At 47.3% G+C, this 21,790-nt stretch overlaps 1 protein-coding gene across 3 annotated transcripts in view; it reads left to right on the forward strand.

The window, feature by feature from the left end:
- The window catches only part of ADAM19 (ADAM metallopeptidase domain 19), a 56,051-nt gene that overhangs the window by 12,424 nt on the left and 21,837 nt on the right, over positions 1-21,790 (forward strand). For 2 of the 3 annotated variants that reach the window (XM_030573179.1, XM_030573180.1), the window contains exons 4-11: positions 7,893-7,971; positions 9,453-9,529; positions 14,619-14,811; positions 15,096-15,161; positions 17,414-17,485; positions 18,084-18,250; positions 19,460-19,544; positions 20,222-20,361. In XM_030573179.1, coding sequence (XP_030429039.1) covers positions 7,893-7,971; positions 9,453-9,529; positions 14,619-14,811; positions 15,096-15,161; positions 17,414-17,485; positions 18,084-18,250; positions 19,460-19,544; positions 20,222-20,361 — 879 coding nt within the window. Of the gene's footprint in view, positions 1-7,892; positions 7,972-9,452; positions 9,530-14,618; positions 14,812-15,095; positions 15,162-17,266; positions 17,309-17,413; positions 17,486-18,083; positions 18,251-19,459; positions 19,545-20,221; positions 20,362-21,790 lie in introns of all 3 variants that reach the window. The other variant, XM_030573178.1, reaches the window with a different exon arrangement.

Below are 21,790 nucleotides of genomic sequence, written 5' to 3' on the forward strand. Positions count from 1 at the left end.
CCTCCCAGCAGGAAGGATATTTCAGATCTTCAACGCAGTGTCCACACACTATCTGTATCTAATGGCTTCCTGCAGTGGGAGAAGGGATGGGGGGGCGATGTGATGGAGGCAAGGGGCAGGAAGCATTTGACTTGCTTGGCTGGGCTCATGAAGGGCATTTTTACCATTAGGAAAATGGAGTTGGCACCTGGAGACATGCAGCTGCTCTTCCTCCTCTTCTTTCCTTTGGGCTGGTTAGTGATTTCTTTGTAATGCAAGGGAGGAGAGAGAGAAACATCTCTAAATTATCTGTTCCCTGGCTGCCATGATTGCATGACTTCCCAGCCAGGAAATCCATTTCCTTTCCTCTTCCTCTTTGTATGTTTGCATTATCCATTGCTAAGTGCAGCAGGACGTGTTGCTGACTTTGCGCTGCAGCCATGACTTAATTGCATGGCTCTTACACCCCAAATGTCACTGACCAGGCTGAGAGGAGTCTTTTCAGTACTCTAAAACAGGCAGCTGCATTTTACCTTAAGCGCTGGAGAGTCGCCTCCCCTTCCAAGCCTATTTTGCCAGAGCAATAAACGTGCTCTTGTTACCTGAGGAAAGGGCCTTGAGAAAGTGAGATGTGCTGGTTCCAGGCTTCATGTGCATCTGAGTCACCAGCACCAGCAAAGAGCCTTGGATTCCAGCTATCAAGCGGAGTGCCCCAAGGGTTGGTCCTGGGGCCGGTTTTGTTCAATATCTTCATTAATCATCTGGAGGATGGCGGGGACTGTACTCTCAGCAAGTCTGCAGATGACACTAAACTGGGAGGAGTGGTAGATACGCTGGAGGGTAGGGATAGGATACAGAGGGACCTAGACAAGTTAGAGGATTGGGCCAAAAGAAATCTGATGAGGTTCAACAAGGACAAGTGCAGAGTCCTACACTTAGGACGGAAGAATCCCATGCACTGCTACAGACTAGGGACCAAATGGCTAGGCAGCAGTTCTGCAGAAAAGGACCTAGGGGTTACAGTGGACGAGAAGCTGGATATGAGTCAACAGTGTGCCCTTGTTACCAAGAAGGCTAACGGCATTTTGGGCTGTATAAATAGGAGCATTGCCAGCAGATCGTGGGACATGATCATTCCCCTCTATTCGGCATTGGTGAGGCCTCATCTGGAGTACTGTGTCTAGTTTTGGGCCCCACACTAGAAGACGGATGTGGAAAAATTGGAAAGAGTCCAGGGGAGGGCAACAAAAATGATTAGGGGGTTGGAGCACATGACTTATGAGGAGAGGCTGAGGGAACTGGGATTGTTTAGTCTGCAGAAGAGAAGAATGAGGGGGGATTTGATAGCTGCTTTCAACTACCTGAAATGAGGTTCCAAAGAGGATGAAGCTAGGCTGTTCTCAGTTGTACCAGATGACAGAACAAGGAGCAATGATCTCAAGTTGCAGTGGGGGAGGTCTAGGTTGGATATTAGGAAACACTATTGCACTAGGAGAGTGGTGAAGCACCGGAATGGGTTACCTAGGGAGGTGGTGGAATCTCCTTCCTTAGAAGTTTTTAAGGTCAGGCTTGACAAAGACCTGGCTGGGATGATTTAGGTGGGGATTAGTCCTGCTCTGAGCACTGGGTTGGACTAGATACCTCCTGAGGTCCCTTCTAACCCTGATATTCTATGATTCTATTTGAAAATATGTCAGGTTTTACATAAGGGCTTACTTGTTTTCCTCTCCAGTTGCAGTTGGATGTTGAAAAGCAGCCCTGACAATTATTATTACCAGGCTGGATATTGGAGGGAAGAGTCGGCTGAGTTTCTCACAATAAACTCTGTCAGGGGATTTTAGCAAAGTGTCCGGAGAAGAGGGGGCAGAGTCTCCTCTGGTACACCAGTGTGATTCTGTTGCAGTCAATGGAGTAGCTCCACTCTGTGAAAGGAAGAATAGCCCCCAAATGCAGACAAATCTGATGTAGAAAGCCTGACAGGGAGATGAATCCCTCCCACCCCAAAATGTTCTTGGCAATCAGTTTGGGCAGATTTATTATCATTTGCGAAGAGAGAAGGATGGAAAAAATTCAGAGCTCTCAATCTGGTTATAGACTCCCTATGGATCGGTCTCTAGACCAAAATGAAAACAGCTGACGTTTCCCACAAGAGGTCTGTGGCCTGTTGGTTTTTGAAAAATTGTGTTCATGCATCCAAGATATTTGTATTTACTTTAAAAATGGCATCTGCCCATCCAGACTGATGGCATTGTATCACAGTCCTCAACCGAGCTGTTAGCTCCATGAGTTCATTAGAAGAACCCGCCCGTCTCAAAGGACAATCATGGACGTCCACTGGAGCCCAGCCAAACTCAGCGAAGACCTCTGAGTATATCATTTCTGAGCACCTCCCATTGAGATAATTGGTCACTGAAGGCTCCCAGCACGGCACAGGACTGTGCTAGTCGATTATGCTTGTTGTAAATATTTTACTGGCTCTAAGACACCGGAAGACCAATTTATTGTGGAAACCCTGGCAGAGATTTTTCCAAAGCCACTTAGGGATTGGACCCCAATTCCCGTTTAAATTAATGTGACTATGCCTCTAAACTTCCTAGGCGACTTGGAAAATCTCCCACCATATGTTTTATTCAGCCCTTCTCTAGCCCTGGTCTTATCTAAGCTCCATTGCTGCCAAGTGTTGACTCCAGGGGCAGTTAGGGGCTTCCCAGGGCTTCCTTCCCTGCCATCTATTTGCAATTCATTTTGCCTTGCTTTCTGCTGTTCTTTAGAGATCTGACAGGAAGAGGAAGAGGGAAGGAGGTCTTTCATCCCCGGTCTTTCCTCTGATTCCCTCCCTGAGGCAGCACTCTCCAGGGAACCCCAGGAACCAGCCTCCCAGCAGGGTCTCCCTGCATCCCATGCCCCATTTCCGTTACATAATGCTGCCTTCTCCCACAAAATGCCGTCAGCCTAATTCACTGAATACTTGACCTGCCCTGTCGCTGTGTCTGAGACAGCAAACCATAGACACCCCTACGTTAGGACCCCAGGCCTTCCCTGCAGGCCTGTTCATGCAGCAGCTCAGTGGCATTAAGATGGGCCCTTTGTTTAAAACAATGACATCATTGACAGAGCTGCACTGGGCTAAGATCACTCCAAGCCGGTCTTCAGCAGAACAGCGTCTTTAAGACATCTGTACATTGTGGCAGCGGGCCAGGCCTTCGCTCATTTGGCTGCCTTGCTCAGAGCTGACTCGGCTCCCCAGGATGTCCATTCAATGAAAACTGGCAGCAGCAGCCTATTTCCAGCCAGCCTCTCAGCTCCAGCACGGGGAAGTCGGATGCTCTGGGGTGCCACTGGTGTGTGCAGGTCCGAGAGGGATGAGTGTGGGTGCTGAGAGCCAGTCTCTCTGCTGGTTAGAGCAGCCTGAGGACTACTCTAACTTAGGCATGCCTCGGATCGCCCCAATACCTGGAACCATAGCCAGGAATCAGCACGGGAGAAGGTTACTCCCCAGCCCCATGAACCCTTTCCTCCACCCATGCCCTGTTTTTCCTGACATGCCATCAGCGGAGGGGGAGAAAGCTTGACAGAGCTTGTGGTGGCTGGACTTAGCCCACCTTGCAGTGGGGTGATTGCCTCTGGGACAGTGATGCCAGCTTTAGGGCTGGCAGTTTGGCACAAAGCAACTGCACAGTGCCAGAGAAAGCATGTTTGAAAAGTGGGCAATGAAAGCCAAAGCCTCGCTGATGTAAGATCTGCTGGCTAGGAGCCTGATCCTGCCTCCTGACTTGAGCGGAGCAACGTCGATTTACACCAGTTGAGGATCTGCCCCATAGGTTCTCAGCAGAGACTTTCACACAATCCAGAGCCTTTCATAAACACATTGCTTGAAGCAATTTCCTGGAAGTTAATGCAATTTGGTGATGAAACATCCGTTTCTTGCAGATTCACGCTGAGCAAGCTAGGGTAGTCAGGAGACTTTTTTCCGTAGCATGGTGTTTCTGTGATTATCTGCTGTTTACAGATATGAAACAGCTGATAGCAACACAACTGAAGGCTGGGCCAATAATGAGGTATCCAGTGATGAGCATTAGCACATCAGAAAGAAGCCACATGAACTTTGCTGGGCTACAATGAAGTTTGAAAGCAGAGATAAAAGCAATCATATTCCAGACATCGATTGGGCTCAGACGGAACGCTGCCAAACATGACTTCTGCTTCTCCCCATCTTGAAAAGAATCATTATCTGCATGGAGGCAAGCGGCAGTCTCGTCTGTGGCATGAAAGAACATTTTCCACTGCAGCCTGATGAGGGAGAAACGGGTGTCTCAGGAGATGGGACCCTTGCAAGTCATTGTTGAGAGTGCTGTTTACATTTAGCTCAGGCAAATGCAACCTACATGGAAGTCTCAGTGTGCTGCCTGCTGAGGAGAGAGTGGTCACCTTGCCTAGAGGCAACCTGCAAAGGGGGAATAAAAAAATCCCTTCTTTGTGATTTGTAAAGAGTTTATTCTCCCCCTAGAAAAGTTTGGAGTTTATTTATTTATTTTGCTTCTTTTTCCCCTTAGGAGTATTGGGAATTCAGGTCTTTCCTGGTTTTTCTGGAGCACTTCTTGGATGACTCAGAGAGGTGGATTGGGTCTTTCCATCCCTTAACGAAAGGGGTTTGAGGCTGAATCCTTAACCAAGCCAGACCGAGCTTTTCTCACAAGGATTTGAGTTAAATATAGGGCAAGAGAGAGAATTTCAAACACTCTGAAAGGGGAAGGGATTTTTATTCAATCAGTCAGGTTTAACTTTCTTGGTATCTCTGATGTCCTAAACCTGCTAATTCTCTAACTGTAGAGTCTTCCAGGAGCAACAAGACCTGTATGCCTCCTGTCAAAACACAAGCCATTTAAAGAAATAGCCATTTAAATTTTGTTACTTGGGGGGGCTGGAACCCACAACCCATCAGGCCTTCTTTATAAAGCATAAAAAGGGCACAAGCACATTCTGCCCACCCCACTTTGCACTTTAAGAAATCCGCTGCCTGGAATGTAACAACCCCTTGGGAGGAGCAGCTGGCACAGTCCCCAACTACGGCATCCTCGCCTGATGCCAAGTGTGATGCCTAGACAGTCAATAGCACAGCAAGGGGTGCTTTGTAAATATCTGCGATCGGTCACTTTACAAGATCGTTTTACAGGCTTTTAGAGATGGGCTGGTTGGTTTTTGTCGGGATCTGCCCTGTTTTGTTGCTGCCGAGATAGAGACGGGTTGTGACTTTCTCAGTTTTGCCATTCATGAGACAGTCTTTATTTCATAATTTTGCAAACTCAGCCATCTGGGCGAAAGCGGAGGAGGAGACAGCGTCACAGCAGCATTGCCCCTGGCACCCAATCCAAGTGCTTACTAGTGAAGTGCTGAGAGCAATCCAGTTTGCTTTGCCTTTCTCAGGATCCCAGGCTCCTTCTTGAACTCGGGGGGAATTTTGCCTGTATAAGGAGCACAGGGTCAGGTCCTAAATAAGGTGCCAAACTTTGCCTTGTTCCTATGACAAAGAAGGTTTTGCGAGCTGTAAAATGGCACCATCTGAATCTATTCTTGGGCCATTACATTGTAACAGGAGCAGAGATGGGCTTATAACAGCACTCAGCCATGGACAGCCCACAAGCCTGGGGAAAATTTGTAGCTCAAGCTGGATCCAGACTTCACAGCTGGTCTGCCTCCCCTAGAATGCATGCTGGACTGAACCCAAACCCTGAATCCGAATAGGCCCAGGCTTCAACCAAGATGTATTTGGATCACATCTTTTATGGCCTAGTGTCAAAACACAAGGGACACGAACCTCATTCTCATTGGAGACAATGATGATTGGTTTTCCATCTCTTGGTGTCGTTGGCTGAAGACTGGATGAATTTCTGGAGAGAGTCTTTAGCCAAACACAAGTTATTGGGCTCAGTATGAGAGTAACTGGATGAAATTACTTGCACGAACAGAGGAGCCTGTGACTGGACTCGGACCAGGAGGTCCCTTCCAGTCCTATGATTTTATGTTCTTAAATTCTATGGCCAGGTCAGATTAGATGATCAAACATTCCCTTCTGAGCTTAAAATCTTTGAATCTATGTGCCAACAGTACCAGAGGATCAGTGAACCCATTGGTCTGGGCACTGCTCAAACACATAAGAACATGCAGCCCCTGTCCTCTAGAGGGACTAAAAACCTCAAGTGAAATCTTGTGGTTTTCTTCATATTGCATCCCCAAGTCTCTGGAAATCATCATTGTACAGGAAATTATGATTAGTGCTGTTCCATGTCCCATGGAAGCCTGGCTGGTGCATCAGCTTTTTTACTTTTGCTATTTTATTTATTTATTTTCATTTTTTTTAAATGTTACCATTTGAGTTTGTTGAAACTGGAGGCAAGATTTCTGAATGAACCAAAATACAGTGGTGGCAGTGGGGGACCCGGCCGTGTGGGCACAGTGCTACATAGTGGGGAACCATTCAGTGGCCGAGTTTGGGATTCACAGGCATACTTTCTTTTGTTCTGATTTCATTTAATAAATGGTCTGAAGGAGCTCTTAGGAAGATGACTAGCTGAGCACTTACACCTATAAGTGTGTTTCATGAGACAAAATGATCTGAATGCAGTTGTGCCAATGGCCATTAACCTTTGAACTCCGCGCCTCTCCCCATTCAAGTTCCCTCTGGATAGGGAAAAGGGACATATAATATTGGTCTCGCAGATGCTCTGATTGCACTGATGTTGTGTGCAAGCCATTAGCCCCTCTCTTGTTTCTGAAAGTGTGTTAGTGGAGGGCTTGGCAGATGGGAAGTGCTGTGTTAGAGGTAAATGTTACATGGCAGAATGTGGAATCTGTACCAGAGAAAAGCTTTGTACTGACTGCCCCCAAAAGGCTCATCTTCCATTGGCCATGGGTTTTTTCACTTTGTTCCGCTTTATTCTGTGTGCGCTATACCTTGTTTAGCCTAACCAAACAAGGCTGAGGGGAGATGATTCCTCTCTATAAATACATCAGAGGGATAAACTCTAGGGAGGGAGAGGAGTTATTTAAGTTAATCACCAATGTGTGCACAAGAACAAATGGAGATAAACTGGCCATCAACAAGTTTAGGCCTGAAATTAGATTGTTTCTAACCAGCAGAGGAGTGAGATTCGGGAACAGCCTCCCCAGGGGAGCAGTGGGGGTCGAAAAATATAATTGGCTTTAAGACTGAGCTTGATAAGTTTATGGAGGGGATGGAATGCTGGACTGCCTACAATGGCATGTAGCCCATCTGTGACTGCTAGCAGCAAATATCCCCAATGGTCACAGATGGGACATGAGATGGGGGGGCTCTGAGTTACTATAAAGAATTCTTTCCCCGGATCTGGCTGGTGGGCCTTGCCCACATGCTCAGGGTTTAACTGATCGCTATATTGGGGGCTGGGAAGGAAATTTCCCCCAAATCAGATTGGCAGAGACCCTGGGTTTTGGGGTTATTTTGCCTTCCTCTGCAGCATGGTGCATGGGTCACTTGCAGGTTTAGTGTAAATGGTGGATTCTCTGTAACTTTAAGTCTGTAAATCATGAATTGAGGGTGTCAGTAACTCAGCCAGAGATCAGGGGTCTATTACAGTAGCGGGCGGGTGATGTTCTGTGGCCTGCAACACGCAGGAGATCAGACTAGATGATCCTAATGGTCCCTTCTGGCCTTGAAGTCTATGAGACTCATAACAAAGAACTCCCACACTAAATGCCTTAGAACCCAACCCAGCACCCACTGCAGTTAATGGGAGTGTTTCCATTGATTTAAATGGGAGCTGGATCAGGCCCTTCTTGCGCTGTGATTGTCAGATATCCCAGCAGAGATGATTCAATGATAATGTGCCAAGTCTAAAGAAATGTCTTTTTTTTTGTCTTTTCCTTGCTATTGGTAGGCACCTATTTGCACCAGGCTACACTGAAACCCACTATACCCAGACTGGAATGCCCCACACCATCACTTTCAACCACACAGTAAGTATGCAGACCATGCAGGTGAATCCAAGGAGAGGGTACAAAGAGGAGACGGGGCTTCATCTTCTGGAGACTTGAGTTCCCAACTGGACTGGGTTGAATGTGAATTGAGTTTGGAATTCTCAGCCTGTAGAAGTCTCCAGTGGGCAACTGTTTGCATCCCCAAACCTTTGGCCAGTCAATGGTCCCATCTCAGACGAGTTCTTGGGTGGGCACAGTCTGACGGATGCTGCAGATTAGATCTGCGGGGCAGTGGCAGAGATCTGCAGGGAAACCTCTTCCTGTGCCTGCCTCTAGCCATTTCTTTTTAGTCTCTGCAGAATTTTGGAGATCTTGAAAGCGAAGACTTGGGGAAAATGCTGCTTTTTCCTTTTACAAGGAACAAAACTCTCCTGTGTATGAGCAGATTTGATTGTTTGCCTCTGCCCGTAGGTGGAGTTGTAGCGCTCTAGTAAAATGCCAGCTGAGTATCCTATTCCAGTGGCAGTATTCCACTTCTGTAAGCCAAGGTCTTCACCAGATCCCAAATACCCAATCTGGGCTCACCCCAATGAATATAAACCAGAGCAGAGAGAGAATTTTCCAAAGCACTGAAAGGACTTAGGGGACTCAGCCCCATTGCCTTCCAGTGCTGCTGTTCATTGACACTGCTCTTTGCGAAGTGCAAGCTCCATGCTTGCTGTGTTCTCACCCTTTTGTGAGACTAGCCCATGCCAGCTGGCTCCTGGTCAGAAAAATCATCATGAATGACCGATCTCAGACAAGGACTCTCGGCTGCAGTTGCACAAAGATATACATTGGTTAGAATTTTAAACTAAAAGATAAAGACGATGAGATCATTTTCCCCTGCTACTGTTTGCTCCCCTCTCTCCCCCCAGAGGCGCACAGCTGGGTGAGGAGTTTGGGCTGGGATGGAATGCTGTCAGCATGTTGGCCCTAGCGGCTTCCTTGTTCCTACCATAGTCTGCCTTTTGTCTTGAGATGAGCCCATCTAAATGGACTTTCCGGTCTATAACATATAACCCTTTATAGAACTAAAAGATGAGGTCAGCACATTCTTCAGGGCCTGATCCAAAGCCAGCTGACGTCATTGGACAGATTTCCATTGATTTCAACAAGCTTTGGATCAAGCCCGGTCTGCTCTTCTGTGAAGCTTCCTCAGGACATTACAGCACCTTAGATTTAATTAGCAATGAAGAGCATGTTCATGCATATCCACAAGGCCGTGTTATGACAGCTAAGATGCTAGGTTTGAATCAGGGAACCACTGGTGGTGGTGGTGGTGGTGGTTGCCTTAAAGTCTCACCTGGCAGGAGGGACAGTACTAGAGAGAATTAAAGGCTCTCTCATTGCTCACGTGGGACTTAGCAGCACCCAGGTCCTGTACTGGTCCTTTCTGCCCAGGAGTTAATTCCACCCTCTAACAATAAAAGAACTCACCAACTGTTCCCTCCCTTGACAATCTCCTTTCTCCTTTCCAGGACCATTGCTTCTACCATGGTGTTGTGCGAGGCCTGGAACAATCCAGCGTCACACTCAGCGCATGCAAAGGGCTACGGTAAGATTCAAGCAAGCCCTGACAAAACAAGCATCTGACTGTCCTCTGGCCTCCCCTCGTCCTTTCCAAAGCCTTCGGGCTTCCCCTCATGTGACTTCCTAGCAAGGTTGTTAGCATTAGAGCTAGTCTAGAATTTTCCAACTAAAAGTTTTTGGCCAGAAAATGTGGGATTGGTCAAAAGCGAAGCTTTGTGTGGGAAAGTGTTGGCTTCAACAAATGGTTTGACTTGAATTTTTGAAAAGTTTTGAAATTGTCGCAATGAAACTTTGTTTTCCCAGTCGGAACTGACACTTTGGTAGGAAACTGAGTAAAAATAAATAACTTCTGAATATTTTATCATAGGAATTTTTGTTGGAAATGACACATTTAAAAAGTGTTTGACAAATTTCCAACAAGTTTTAGTCCTGGGCAGAAAAAAGACCAGATCCTCAGCAAGTGTAAATCAGCATAGCTCTAGTGAAATCAACAAAAATACATTCACTTACAGCATCTGGGGATCTGGGCCCACAATGAGGGTGGCCAGCTGTCCAGTTGAAAAGGGAACCTGATGGTTTCCGGTCAGATCTACTGACTGGACACCCGAAGTTCGGTTACTGCGGGTAGGGGAGGTGGGGAGGTGCCAAGACATCACCTGTGTCAGCCCCTACTCAGTCAGGGTCACCTCCTACCTGCATCAGGCGGCTGCAGGTCCCTGCCCCAGCTCTGCAGGAGAGTCTCTCCCGACCCACGCAGGGAGGAAGGGGGAGAGGGGAAAAGCAGTGAGTGATGGAGGGACGGGGAAATAGGAGCGAATGGGGGGTGGGGCCTCAGGAGGAAGGGGCAGGGCAGGAGTGGGACCTTGTGGGAGGAGGTGGGGCGGGGAAGTTTTCAGCACTCCTGCTGGAGTGTCCGGTTTTTAAATATTACAAAGTTGGCAACCCTAAATATCACATGCTCTTGAACGCTCTCAGCTGAGATACTTCACATCTGTTTATAAACAAGACACTGTCTGCAGTTAACTCCAGCTGAAAGCTGGTTGGAAGCCGGGCTGGGGAGATTTAGTCCTGTCAGGAAACAGGCCTTGCCAAAAAAAACCCTTAACAACCTCAAGTGCTTTTAATGCAGATGAAATATCTGGTGGTATAAACAGGACAAAGTGGCCACCTGTGTTTTGCAATAAATATTCCACTCGCTATAAAAAAGCAGAAGAAATCACAGGTGCACCCTACTTCTGTTTTATCCCACATTCTTCCAGGCACTTTATTCTTAGTGTCAGAGGAAACGGCTGTAGTTCGGTTAACGTGTGCAGTCCTGCTGCCCCGTGCCCCAACCACTGTGCTGCACTGTTCTAAATAACCATCTATGGAAGCCGAGCACACACATCTGTTTTCACTTTCCCTGCAGAGCTCTCAAGCAGAGCCATTCTTCCCCCAAATCTATATGTCTTCCACTGGGCAAAGAATCCCGTTAAACCCAGAGCCTTTCCAGACCTGATGCATGGAGAAAGGCCAGTTGAGAAAAACAGACCCACATGGGAAACATACTTTCCATCAGCCCTTGATTACAATAGTACAAATGAGGTTTCTGTTACAACGTGGGGAGAACGGCAATGTAGCCACCTAGGAGTATTGTTAAATATGCACTTGCATGAGGAAAACCTCCAGAAGTCGTTATTCTTTCCACCAGGAAACTGTCTTAGTGCGATTTTAGCGACTTGATATTGCATGACAAATGTGTGGGGGCTGCCCATAGAATGGGCCCCATCCTGTGACCCTTGATCGCAGCTTTTTTCGGCTGAAGTCAGTGAAGCCAAGCTGCCAACAGGTGAGCGTCCTCGCTGCTTTTCCTCTTCATGGGGGGCAGCATGCGGCACCTGGCCAGTTCCATTGGCTAAGCTCTGAGGTGCAGGGACTATCTTCTCTCTCGGTGTTTGCACAGCACCCAGCACTATTGGGTCTTAGTCTGTGACTGGGGCTGCTATCTGCTTCTGCAGTACAAATATCAAAGAATAGAGTGAAGAGGGGGCATGACCCTGCCTTCTCCGGGATGTCCTGTGCCCTGATGATTCACAGGGAGAACAGCTCCCATTGTGTGGAACGGAAGGCCTGCAACCATGTCCCATCACTGCATGGAGTGCAGGAAGATGGGGGAGCCTCTTTGCACACCCACCCTGCTGTAAGCTCCCCTGGAGCAACACGGCATGACCTGGCCTGGGGGTAATTCTGTACAGTTTGTTACAGGCCCCTGCAGTACGGTCATGTTCTAAAGAGAGCTGGGGATGAAGATACCCTTGGATTCTCTTGTGCCTTGGTTGCAGGCACAGTCCCACAGCCTGCCAGCCTGAGTGGACAGCAAACGACTGAAATGGATTCTCCAAATTGGATAAACTGCTGGTTCATTCACAAAACTCGGCAGCTTCCCAGAGTGGACAGCAAGGAGGCTCCTTCAAGATCTAGGGGGACATTCCGAGGGATGTGCAATTTCTAGAGATGTATGAGAGAGAGGGATGGGGCAGGGGTCTGCGAATAGGGCGCGTAAAGGAGCAGTTACCCATTTGCAAACACGAATGCCTGCTTGTCTCTGCAAAGTTGGGGTTTGTGATTAGCAAATGCGGGTGCTTGTAAGGTTTGCTGCATTCTCGGATGTTGGCCTGTAAGGTTTTGCTGTTGACCTATGTTACTGCTAGAAAATGAAGAATCCCTGATCAGGACTGGGGCTCCATGGTGCTGGGTGCTGTACAGACATAGACCCCAGTCATTCAAATACTCATGCACGTGCTTAACTTTTAGCCCCTAGTCAATGCAGGTGTGTTTGCAGGACCAGGACCACTGAAGCTTATGCAGAAGTGAGCTCCTTAGTTATGTGGTAATAAACCACTGTGTGATCCAACGCCACGAGTGCCAGCAGGGCTTCAGTGCGCTCGTGTCTGAGGAACAAAAGAAGAGGACGGGGCCTGCATTGAAGCAGCAGAAGTAAAAGCTTGAAGCAAGGCTTTCAGTGGGACCCCCCAACCCAGCTATGCGACCTGCCAGTGGATTCTTCCTGGGCACCTGCCAATGGGGCCAAATGCTGCTTTCGGAGGGGCAACCCCTGTTAATTAAAGTGGGCTAACACCAGTGTAAACAAGAGCAGAATTTAACCTGGATCATTTCCTTTTTACGAGTGAGCTTTATTTGGCATTGCCCTGCAGCACCTAAAATAACGCTGGGACATGAGGTGTGTTTCTGGCACTGGGAATACGAGAGACTGGGCTTCTCTAATGTTTTCAAAAGCCTGCTCCGCTTGTCCACGTATTCCTATTTCTGCAGGGCTCGGGGAAAAGCTTCAATCTTGCGCCGAGTCTGTTATGGCTGCAATGCACCTTTCAGGAGCCTGGGGAAAGATGCAGCTTCTGTCAGAAGGTACCACTGCCTCCTGGCTAGTACTGGAAATACAGAGCAGTGCCTGAGTCACTGCACGGCGTGGGCTTGTGGGGGAGAGCTGTAGGAGAAATCTGGCAAAGCGCCACACAATGGCTCCCTAGTTTGCTTGAAAGGGGTCAACTCTTGCTCTAGCAAGTAGCTTATAAATGAAAATAACAGGCTTGTAATATATGAAATCCGGATCTTGTGCCCCGTTCCCGGAGAGCATCCTGAATACGACCCCAGACGATAACGAAAGAGCGTTCCTTGGCCATAGACATTATTTATGTTCTTTGATAGCTCATTTCTATCAGCCACTCACTTTGTTAAATAGGATGCACCAGTTCCCCTCCCACACTGTGCCATGCACAGAAGCACAGAACAAAAGAGCTGGGCAGAAGAAGCCTCAGCCAGAGGTGGGTCCTGACCTGGGCAGTTGGGGGAAGGGAATTCCTGCATGGGATGTGCTAAGGATCTGTTGCTCCCTGGCTTCCATTTGTATCACTGCAAACCCCTGCAGTGTCTCAAAGGCTGAAATGAAATTAAACCTGCATGAAGGAGATAAAAATAGGAGCTCTTAACCTACTTGGAACACTGTTTGTTACGTACCAGCAGTGGTGTTATGGTTTGTCTCTCTCCAATCTTCAGGGTAATTTCAAGCAGTCTGGGTGAAATTCATCCCTGTGCAGAAGAACAGCAAAAGGCCCTCCCTTTGCCTCACCTGCATCCCTTAACCTCAATTTCTCCATTTGTATTAGGGGGTAATAAATTCTTACCCACTTCCCCATGGCCGGAAAGGCCCCAAGAGTGATTATCTAAGGCACATGGGTATATGACAAACAACCTATTATTGGTCATGGCTGGTATTTACAGAGGAGCCTAAGGAAATTAGGTGCCCACTGCCCAACTCTCATTGAAAGACCATGGATGTTGGATGTCATTTTCTTCCAGACACCTGTGACATTCCCAGCCCCCATGTGATTGCATACTGGGGAGGCTGTAGTTCTGTATTTACTGACTAGATCGGGTTGGAAAATAGTATTTTCTGTGAGGGGGGGAAATGGGGGAAAAAACCTTAAAAATTGACATTGTTGAAAATTTTCACATAATTTTTTTTCATGAAGGGAAACAAAATGAAAAACATTGTTTTGTTTCAAAATGCACAGGCTTTTGGCTTGGCTTCCCTTCCCTTTTTTCCCACTGGAAAAAGAGCGGGGGGGGGAAGAGGCAGGCGAGGAGATAGGTTTTTCCTCCCTTTCTTCCATTTTGAGGAAATGAGGCAAAGGAGGAAAATATTGATTTGAAAAAAACAAAACCTTTTCATGTTTATTCAAAAGGCCAATTTGTGATTCAGTTGATAAGCCGCTTGACGCACAATATTTTAGACAAAAAAAGCTCAACAAGCTCTTCTGTTAACGGGTAACATCCTTTCCCTGTCTGAAGTATTTATTTAGCTCCCTTCCCCACAGTATCTGAGCACCTCACAACACCCCTATTGTCCCCCGAGTACAGATGGGGCACAGAGACACCTAGAAGCTAAGGCCCAGATTGTCAAAGGATTTCAGTGAACGTTAGTGGCGTTCAGCCTAATTGACTTCCCCAAGATCGCACAGGAAGTCAGTGGCGGAGGAGGAAATTAAATGCTGATTTTCTGGACCCTAGACTAACCACTGAACTGTCCTTTCTCTCACTGCTTCTTATTTCAACAGTGGTCTTATAGTACTGAGCAGCAATCTCAGTTACATCTTAGAGCCGGTCCCTGATAGCCAGGATCAACACTTGATTTACAGATCAGAACATCTGAGGCTTCCCAAGGGGACCTGTGGAGATCTGCATGAAGAGCCCACAACCACACACTTGCTCAACACATTGAGAGGCCGGGCCACAGCACATCGTCACAGGGTGAGTGTGTACCATGTAAGCGAGGGGACTCATTGCAACATGCAGGAGGGTGTGGCTCATCACCTCTGAGCAGGGTGAGCCTCCGTCCTCCGGGAGCAGGGCTGAGGAAATGAAACCAATGGGATGCAGTTCCTCCAAAAGGACGATGGTGATTAGGAACTAGTGGCTGCTCAAATGATGTAACGGAAGCAAACAAGAGAGGCAGGGGAATGATCAGTAAGGCAGTGATTGCCAGACAAGAAAAATGATGAACCACAACTAACCTCCGGGGTGCTCTGTCACAGGTGAAGCGGGAGGATTTGCAGTCTACAAAGTACGTGGAGCTGCTGCTGGTGGCTGATTATGCAGAGGTAAGAGAAATATGCCATGTTTACAGTGGCTGAGAACTGGGTCCATGGCAAATCTCTCTCGCTGCGGAACAGGTAGAGTGAAGCCAGTAGCAGGAGCAGCTTTCCCCTGCCATCCCAGCTATCCCTGATGTGGAGGGATCCCGGCAGGGTGTACAAAATGGGGTTCCACTTCCCTGCCCTCCCAGTCCCTGACCACTCCAAGAATACCCAGGAAAGATTCCATGTATTGCCAATAGAGGTGGAAACTGTGATACGGACAAGTGTCTAGGATTGAGGCCACCCACTTATTTCAAGTAGGTCACTGCACAGCCATCAGAGATGTAACTATTGCCTGTCACTACCAGTCTGCACTGACTACTAACAGTTACCCTGGATTTGAGGGGTGTGTGTACCTCAGAATGTGATCAAGCCAATTGCAACCATATTATGAGCATTCAGCCACCATGCATTAATAAAAAAGAACTCCACATAGTTAACAGTAAATTGGAAAGCAGGTTTTTGGATGCAAGGTCAAAATTTAGCTGGCAGTTTCTGCTAGTCAGAGTGGGAGGAGGGGAAAGAAAAGTAAATAACTGAGACAGAAAGAAGATACGTGGATGTGAACCTCGAGTCTAGATACCTCTGATATTAGAAGTTTATTGAAAGTTAGGAAAAGTGATGATCCAGTAGGGTCATTATGACCGATTAGTTTTGTAGAAGTTAGTTATAAAAAGTCTAGATAATAGAGTGTTCTTTTGGAATAGTCCTCTAAAGCCATCTTGAGAAAGGTTTTTTCTAACATCTTTTGTCTCCGATGGGTGGGCTACTGCGAACTCACTATTAATTACTCAATACTGTTGCAGAGTTCAGGTAAATATTTGGGAGGTTAAAAACCTATCGCTTATGTCTGCGTGTGCTTAAATCTAATAAACTGCAGTTTTAGGTAAAGCACGCTGACTTGCATTAATCTTTTTATCAGACCGAATTGCTGTGTTCCCATTGATTTATTCCTGGCACCGCCTGAAGTGAAACAGTTACGTTACCTCTGCTGGGGTTCTGAAAACCCTGGGTAACACTAACCAGTGACCTAATGTGAAAAGGCTCCATATCTTATTCGCAGTCAGCATGCAGGAGCATTCATTCAGTTACACAACTCCATGTTTAATGATGTTGCTCCTGGAATAGACAGCTTTCTACAGATTGAGATTTGGGGTTGTGGGGTTTCTCAGGGATAACCTGGTCTCCTAATTCTACTCTCTGTCCCTTTGCTAAAGAAATCCAGGTGATTAGCTACTATCTCAGTTGGTATTTAGTGGTGGAGGTAAAGAAAGCTCTTGCTGAGGTTTCAGATGCTTCAAATCTAAACTTTCTGTGTCGAAGTGGTTCAATACCATCCCAAACCTGACAACATTTAATTGATCATTTAATTTATCAGCACAGAGTGGCATAGGGAGGTCAGCCTCATTCATAAAGTTACAATCTGATGCTAAAATTGCACAGCTCCTTCAGGGCTATTGGCTGTAACTTATTCTGAATGACACTAGAGAGGCAGATTTTGGGTGTTTCACCTCTGTTAGACACCAGGAGATTGTAAGAAAATGCAGCCTATCCGGGGATTGCCAGATGTTCTTCACCCTTTCGTTAGTCAAACCCTTGATGTGATCAATGCAAACTGCCCCCTCCTAAAAGAAAAAATGTCCCAGCTTTTCCAGTGAGAACACCCAGTCTGGTTTAAAAAAGATCTTTTTGTTTGATTCACATACTTAAAACAAGTTACATTGTTTGCCAAGTTAAATCATTATTTACCACATGTTTCAATGGGCCAAAAGTGTTTTAAATGAAGCAGTGCAGCTGTCATTCTTGTCTGTTAAGTGAGTTGTGTAACGAATCTTCTATGATAAGTACTGTGGTTGTGCTGATTATAGGCATGAAGTTACATTACCGTGTGCGTAACATGGCAAATTAGTCAGCTCTTTACGTAAATGTCTGGCCAGGGGATTCTCACCTAGGAGGAACACGTGTTACTCTGTTCGATGGCTAGCATCACGGTGGTATGATATCGCCAGCTCAGCGCCAGATCAGTGTTACAAGATCTAGACATGTGTATCTCCTCCTGTTGCGAATAGGATGTATACACCGAAGGAGGACTCCTGGACACCACTGACTGGGTCAGTCACCTCCGTATTCTCAGAATAACATGATCTGGTTAAATGTGTGTTAACGCTCTTGCTTGTTTTTAAAGGATGATGCTGATTTGTGCTCGTTTCATTCAGTTTCAGAAGAATAACTATGACCTTCAACGAACGAAGAGTAAACTAGTGGAGGTTGCTAATTACGTAGATAAGGTGAGGCCAGGTGTGTAACCGGTGGGAAAGGAGCTGAAGTCTCAGCGTAACACAATCACCTGAACTTCTTGTGCCAGGAAGAAGGCATCCTTCTCAGCAAAGGGAATTCCCCACTGGCTCCTTCTCCCCGATGACCTGGCGCTGTGGAGACTGGACGGCACCCTCAGAACAGTTCCACTGAGCAGAGGCATTGGAGACGGAGAGCCTAGAGGGAATCCCCTTCTCTTTCAGGGGTGTTAGCAAGAAAATCTCTGTGTTTTGAATTGTTTCTTCTCAAAGCTGTGCTATTGTGGGCAACCTTCATCGCTTACAACAACCTGCTACCATTAGCCACACAATGAAAGCGCCACATCTGGCATCCAGCCCAGACTGTGCTTTGGAAGGGTTTTGTAATGGATGCTGATGGGGCTCTTCCCATCCCAGAGCTGAGGGTAGAACATACTTCTAGGGAGACCCACTTTCCCTGAACATACGGTTCTGTCTCATTGTACAAAAGTCGCATATTTAGCATCGTTCATATTCACGGTTTAAAACGAGGAGAAAAATCAGCAGCAATCAGTTGATCAGCTCTTTTCTCTCCTCTCTGTGCATCTTCTAGTTTTACAAATCCCTGAACATTCGGATTGCCCTGGTGGGGCTGGAGGTCTGGACTGACCGAAATAAGTGCGATATATCCGAGAATTCACATTCCACCCTTTGGTCCTTTCTGGCTTGGAGGCGCAAGCTGCTAGCCCGCAAAAAGCACGACAATGCCCAGTTAATCACGTATGTTGCTTTTCCTGGAATAACATGAACTCTCTGCCCAAGGGATCTGGGGACATGGTTTGAAATCAACATGGACAAGGTTCTAGTTGGAACACATTCCTGGGGCTGGAGCTTTAGAAAGGTGCATACCCCCAAGTGGTATGCAGTCACAGTACATATACATTGAAGTGGGGGACTGTCATTCCCATTATTGTGCATACATAATACATGTGCAAATGCTTGTGCATCTTTGCATGCACAATTGTGCACAGACTTTTCTGAAGATCTGGGCCATAAGGCAAGATGTACAGTCTTCAGTGAGTGCAGGTTGCAGGAGGCCCTCAGCCAGTTCTGGGACAGGGCCCGGTGTTAGCAAGTGCATCATTCTGCACTCTGACATGCTTGGCGCAGGGGCTGGGAGCTAGCTGGCTAATCAGAGTGACTCATCCTGTTGATCTGATTAGTGCCACTGGATACAGGGCCAGCAAAGTGGGCCTGTTAGAAGAACAATCTGCAGCAGCTCCCTAGTCCTGCCTCTTTCTCCAGTGAGAATTCCCCCATTAGCAGGTAGTGGGAAGTGGAGTGGGAGCCAGTGAACAGAAAATGCACAGATGCAACACCTTTTCCCTGAGGTTTTTCACAGACAGATTCATTCTGTTTTTCATACTGTTCTGGGTGTCTGGTCGGATGCGATTTCCCCAAGCCACCGCTTTCTTACGAGACTCTAAAATCTCAGAAGGGCAGTGTAGCATTCCAGGTGACTGGGGACTCCTTAAATCAATGTGCTGAGCTAGCAGAGTGAGCCCTGGAATAGATCTGCACTGCCTGGGTATTCACCCAGCACTCGTTAAATTCCCAGCGTGAGGCCCCAGCATGCACTGGGCTCGGGATACAGCCTGGGATGGATTATCAGTGGACAGTCTCTTGTGTGTTTGTTTCCAAGTCCAGGAAGTCAGTAATCTGCTCGGAACATCACCAGGCCATTACAAGCAGTCAGATTGGTTGCACTGTCCAGATGGCTTGATGATGGTGTAAGGTGAACTATTAGCTCTGGGAGAGGAATGATGGAGCTGAAAAGCTAAACTGGGAAGATAGCAGGAAAGGTATTAATGAAGAGACCATTTCCTTATGGTCTGATGTAAGTTCATAGGGCTACAGACAGCATTGGTTTCTACAAGACCTCAGACTACATCTCTGTCCCATTTCATTATTTCTCCGGATTGTTTTCAGTGGGATGTCGTTCCAGGGCACCACAATCGGCTTAGCTCCGCTGATGGCCATGTGCTCCGATTTCCAATCAGGAGGGGTGAACATGGTAAGTTATTGCTAACAACTAATCAGTCGTTTCCTGTGCGTAGCAAATATGTGTGATAGCTGCCTCCCAGAAAACCAAAGGGAAAATGCTTTTTTAGGTTGGTCTCCAGCATTCCCTTTCATAAAAGGTTAAAGACAACCCCAGGTAACAATTCTCCATGCATCCGTGAAAGGCTCTGGATACCTCATTAATCCCGGGCGCACACAGTCCAGACAAAACATTGGTGGGGAGAAGATTGAGGTGGGAGTTGAATCTGGAGCATTTGTGCGTAGAAAACAAGACTTCATGACTTCAGTCTCGGGTGCCAGCAATCCAGCACATGGTGCTACCACTCCTACTGTGTAAAAGGCAACTGAGGTCTAACGATAAGCAATATTCAATTCAACCAAATGTAAAGGCCTGTTATACAGCATTATGGCCCAGACAAGACAGGCCCTAGGCAGTACAGATTGGTGCTCGTTGCTAGCAGGCCACTTTGCACCAGATATCTGAAACAGACAGAGATGGGCCCAAGCTGCAGCGTCCAGACCTGGATCCAAACTGCCCCATCGAGCAGGCTGCTCTGGCTGAGAGCGTGACTGCAGGCCCACCTTCAGCAGCAGAAAATGCATCTCTTGGCCCGAGCGCACAGCCGACGTGTCAGTGACATGCTGACGCTGCTCTTTGATTCTGACCAGGATCACTCCGACAACCCCATCGGCGTCGCTGCCACCCTGGCCCATGAGATGGGCCACAACTTGGGCATGAGCCACGACTCGGCTGGCTGCTGTGCCGCCCGCGCTGAGGATGGAGGCTGCATCATGGCTGCCGCCACGGGGTGAGTCGCTCTTCCGTGGTCCTTCCCTAAGGAAAACAAAACCCGCTGCATCCTAGAGAACCCAGGGGAACGGGGATCATTGAGAAGGCAGCATGACGCTGGGTCCAGCGCTGGGTGTTGTATGTAACAGGTTTACGGAGACACCTCTTCAGTGGCAACTTGGGTCACGCGGCAGGAGCAGTTAGTTTAATTCTCAGTTTAAATGAAACTGCCCCTTACCAAATGACTGACCCCAGTGGAATGAAGGGGTCAGCCAAAGTATTCCTGGCGCATTCATCCTGCAGCGGGAGGGCTTAGGAGATTTAGTGGCATGTGCTCTGTATGTAAAACACCACAACGGGGGTTAGGGACTTTTACCTAGGACTAGGGAGCAGGGTTCGTACTCCCAGGCACTGTGGTAACCAAGGGCAAAGCGATTACCTGGGAGACCATCAAAAGGCACCGCTACGGAGCCATGTTTCTAAGCCGGTTACCTGGGGTTGTCACTGCCTGTTATGAGCTTCCTATTAAGAGAACTCAATTCCACTTAATGTCAATTCACTGGGGCAATTAACAGGTTAATGGTGTGAGAGCGTAGTTTTGCCCTGGGAGTGGTGGTGCAGCAAATGAATTTGGCCCATGCTCTTCTGCTTCTATTTCAGGTGAGTGGTTACAAGTCTTTATTTCCAAGAAAAGGAACCGCAAGCCCTGAGGGGAAGAGGGAGGAAGAGCTAGAGTGTAAACCCAGGGGGATTCAGGTTTAATTTTTCATGGGTTCTGTGTTTCTTCAGACACACACAGTCCCTAGCTCTGTCCTCCTCCCTTAAAGCCTCACACCCTTGCATTGCTGAAAAATTCACTCCTCGGGGCTCCAGAAGAGTTTCTTGAAGTTCTAGAGCTGGGCTTTGTACTAATAAAAAAACCCTAATCCAACCCCACTTCTCATCTCCTTCTTATGTGAAAAGAAACAAACCCATCGTTTAACCAAGAACATTTGAAGTTGTTTAACACAAGCCCATCTTTTAAACCTCTTGTTTTGAAGTCACTGAGTTTTCACAAACAAAGAAAAATATCAAGAGGGAAAGTGGTGGTACGTTGGCATGTGTGCGCACACGCAACGTGCACACAAATGCAACACGCATGTGCATGTGTCTAACATACATGTACATATACACACATACAGCCCAAGAGGAAATTAAAAAGCCATGTAACAGAAAACCTACTAAAACCTATTCCACTTTAGTAGGAGGTGTGTGGGGGGAATAAATCTTTTTATCAGTCAGATTCACAACCAATTATTCAGTGTCAAGTGTAAGGTTCTAAAAGTGACTCTAACAGCTCAGAAGAAGCCATACTGAGTGGCCAAGGGTGTATCTCCTTGGGGGCTGTGTATGTGGAGCCTAGGGTGACCACATGTCCTGATTTTATAGGAACAGTCCCAATTTTTGGA

This window comes from Gopherus evgoodei, chromosome 8 (assembly GCF_007399415.2).
Source record: "Gopherus evgoodei ecotype Sinaloan lineage chromosome 8, rGopEvg1_v1.p, whole genome shotgun sequence".
NCBI lineage: Eukaryota > Metazoa > Chordata > Testudines > Testudinidae > Gopherus > Gopherus evgoodei.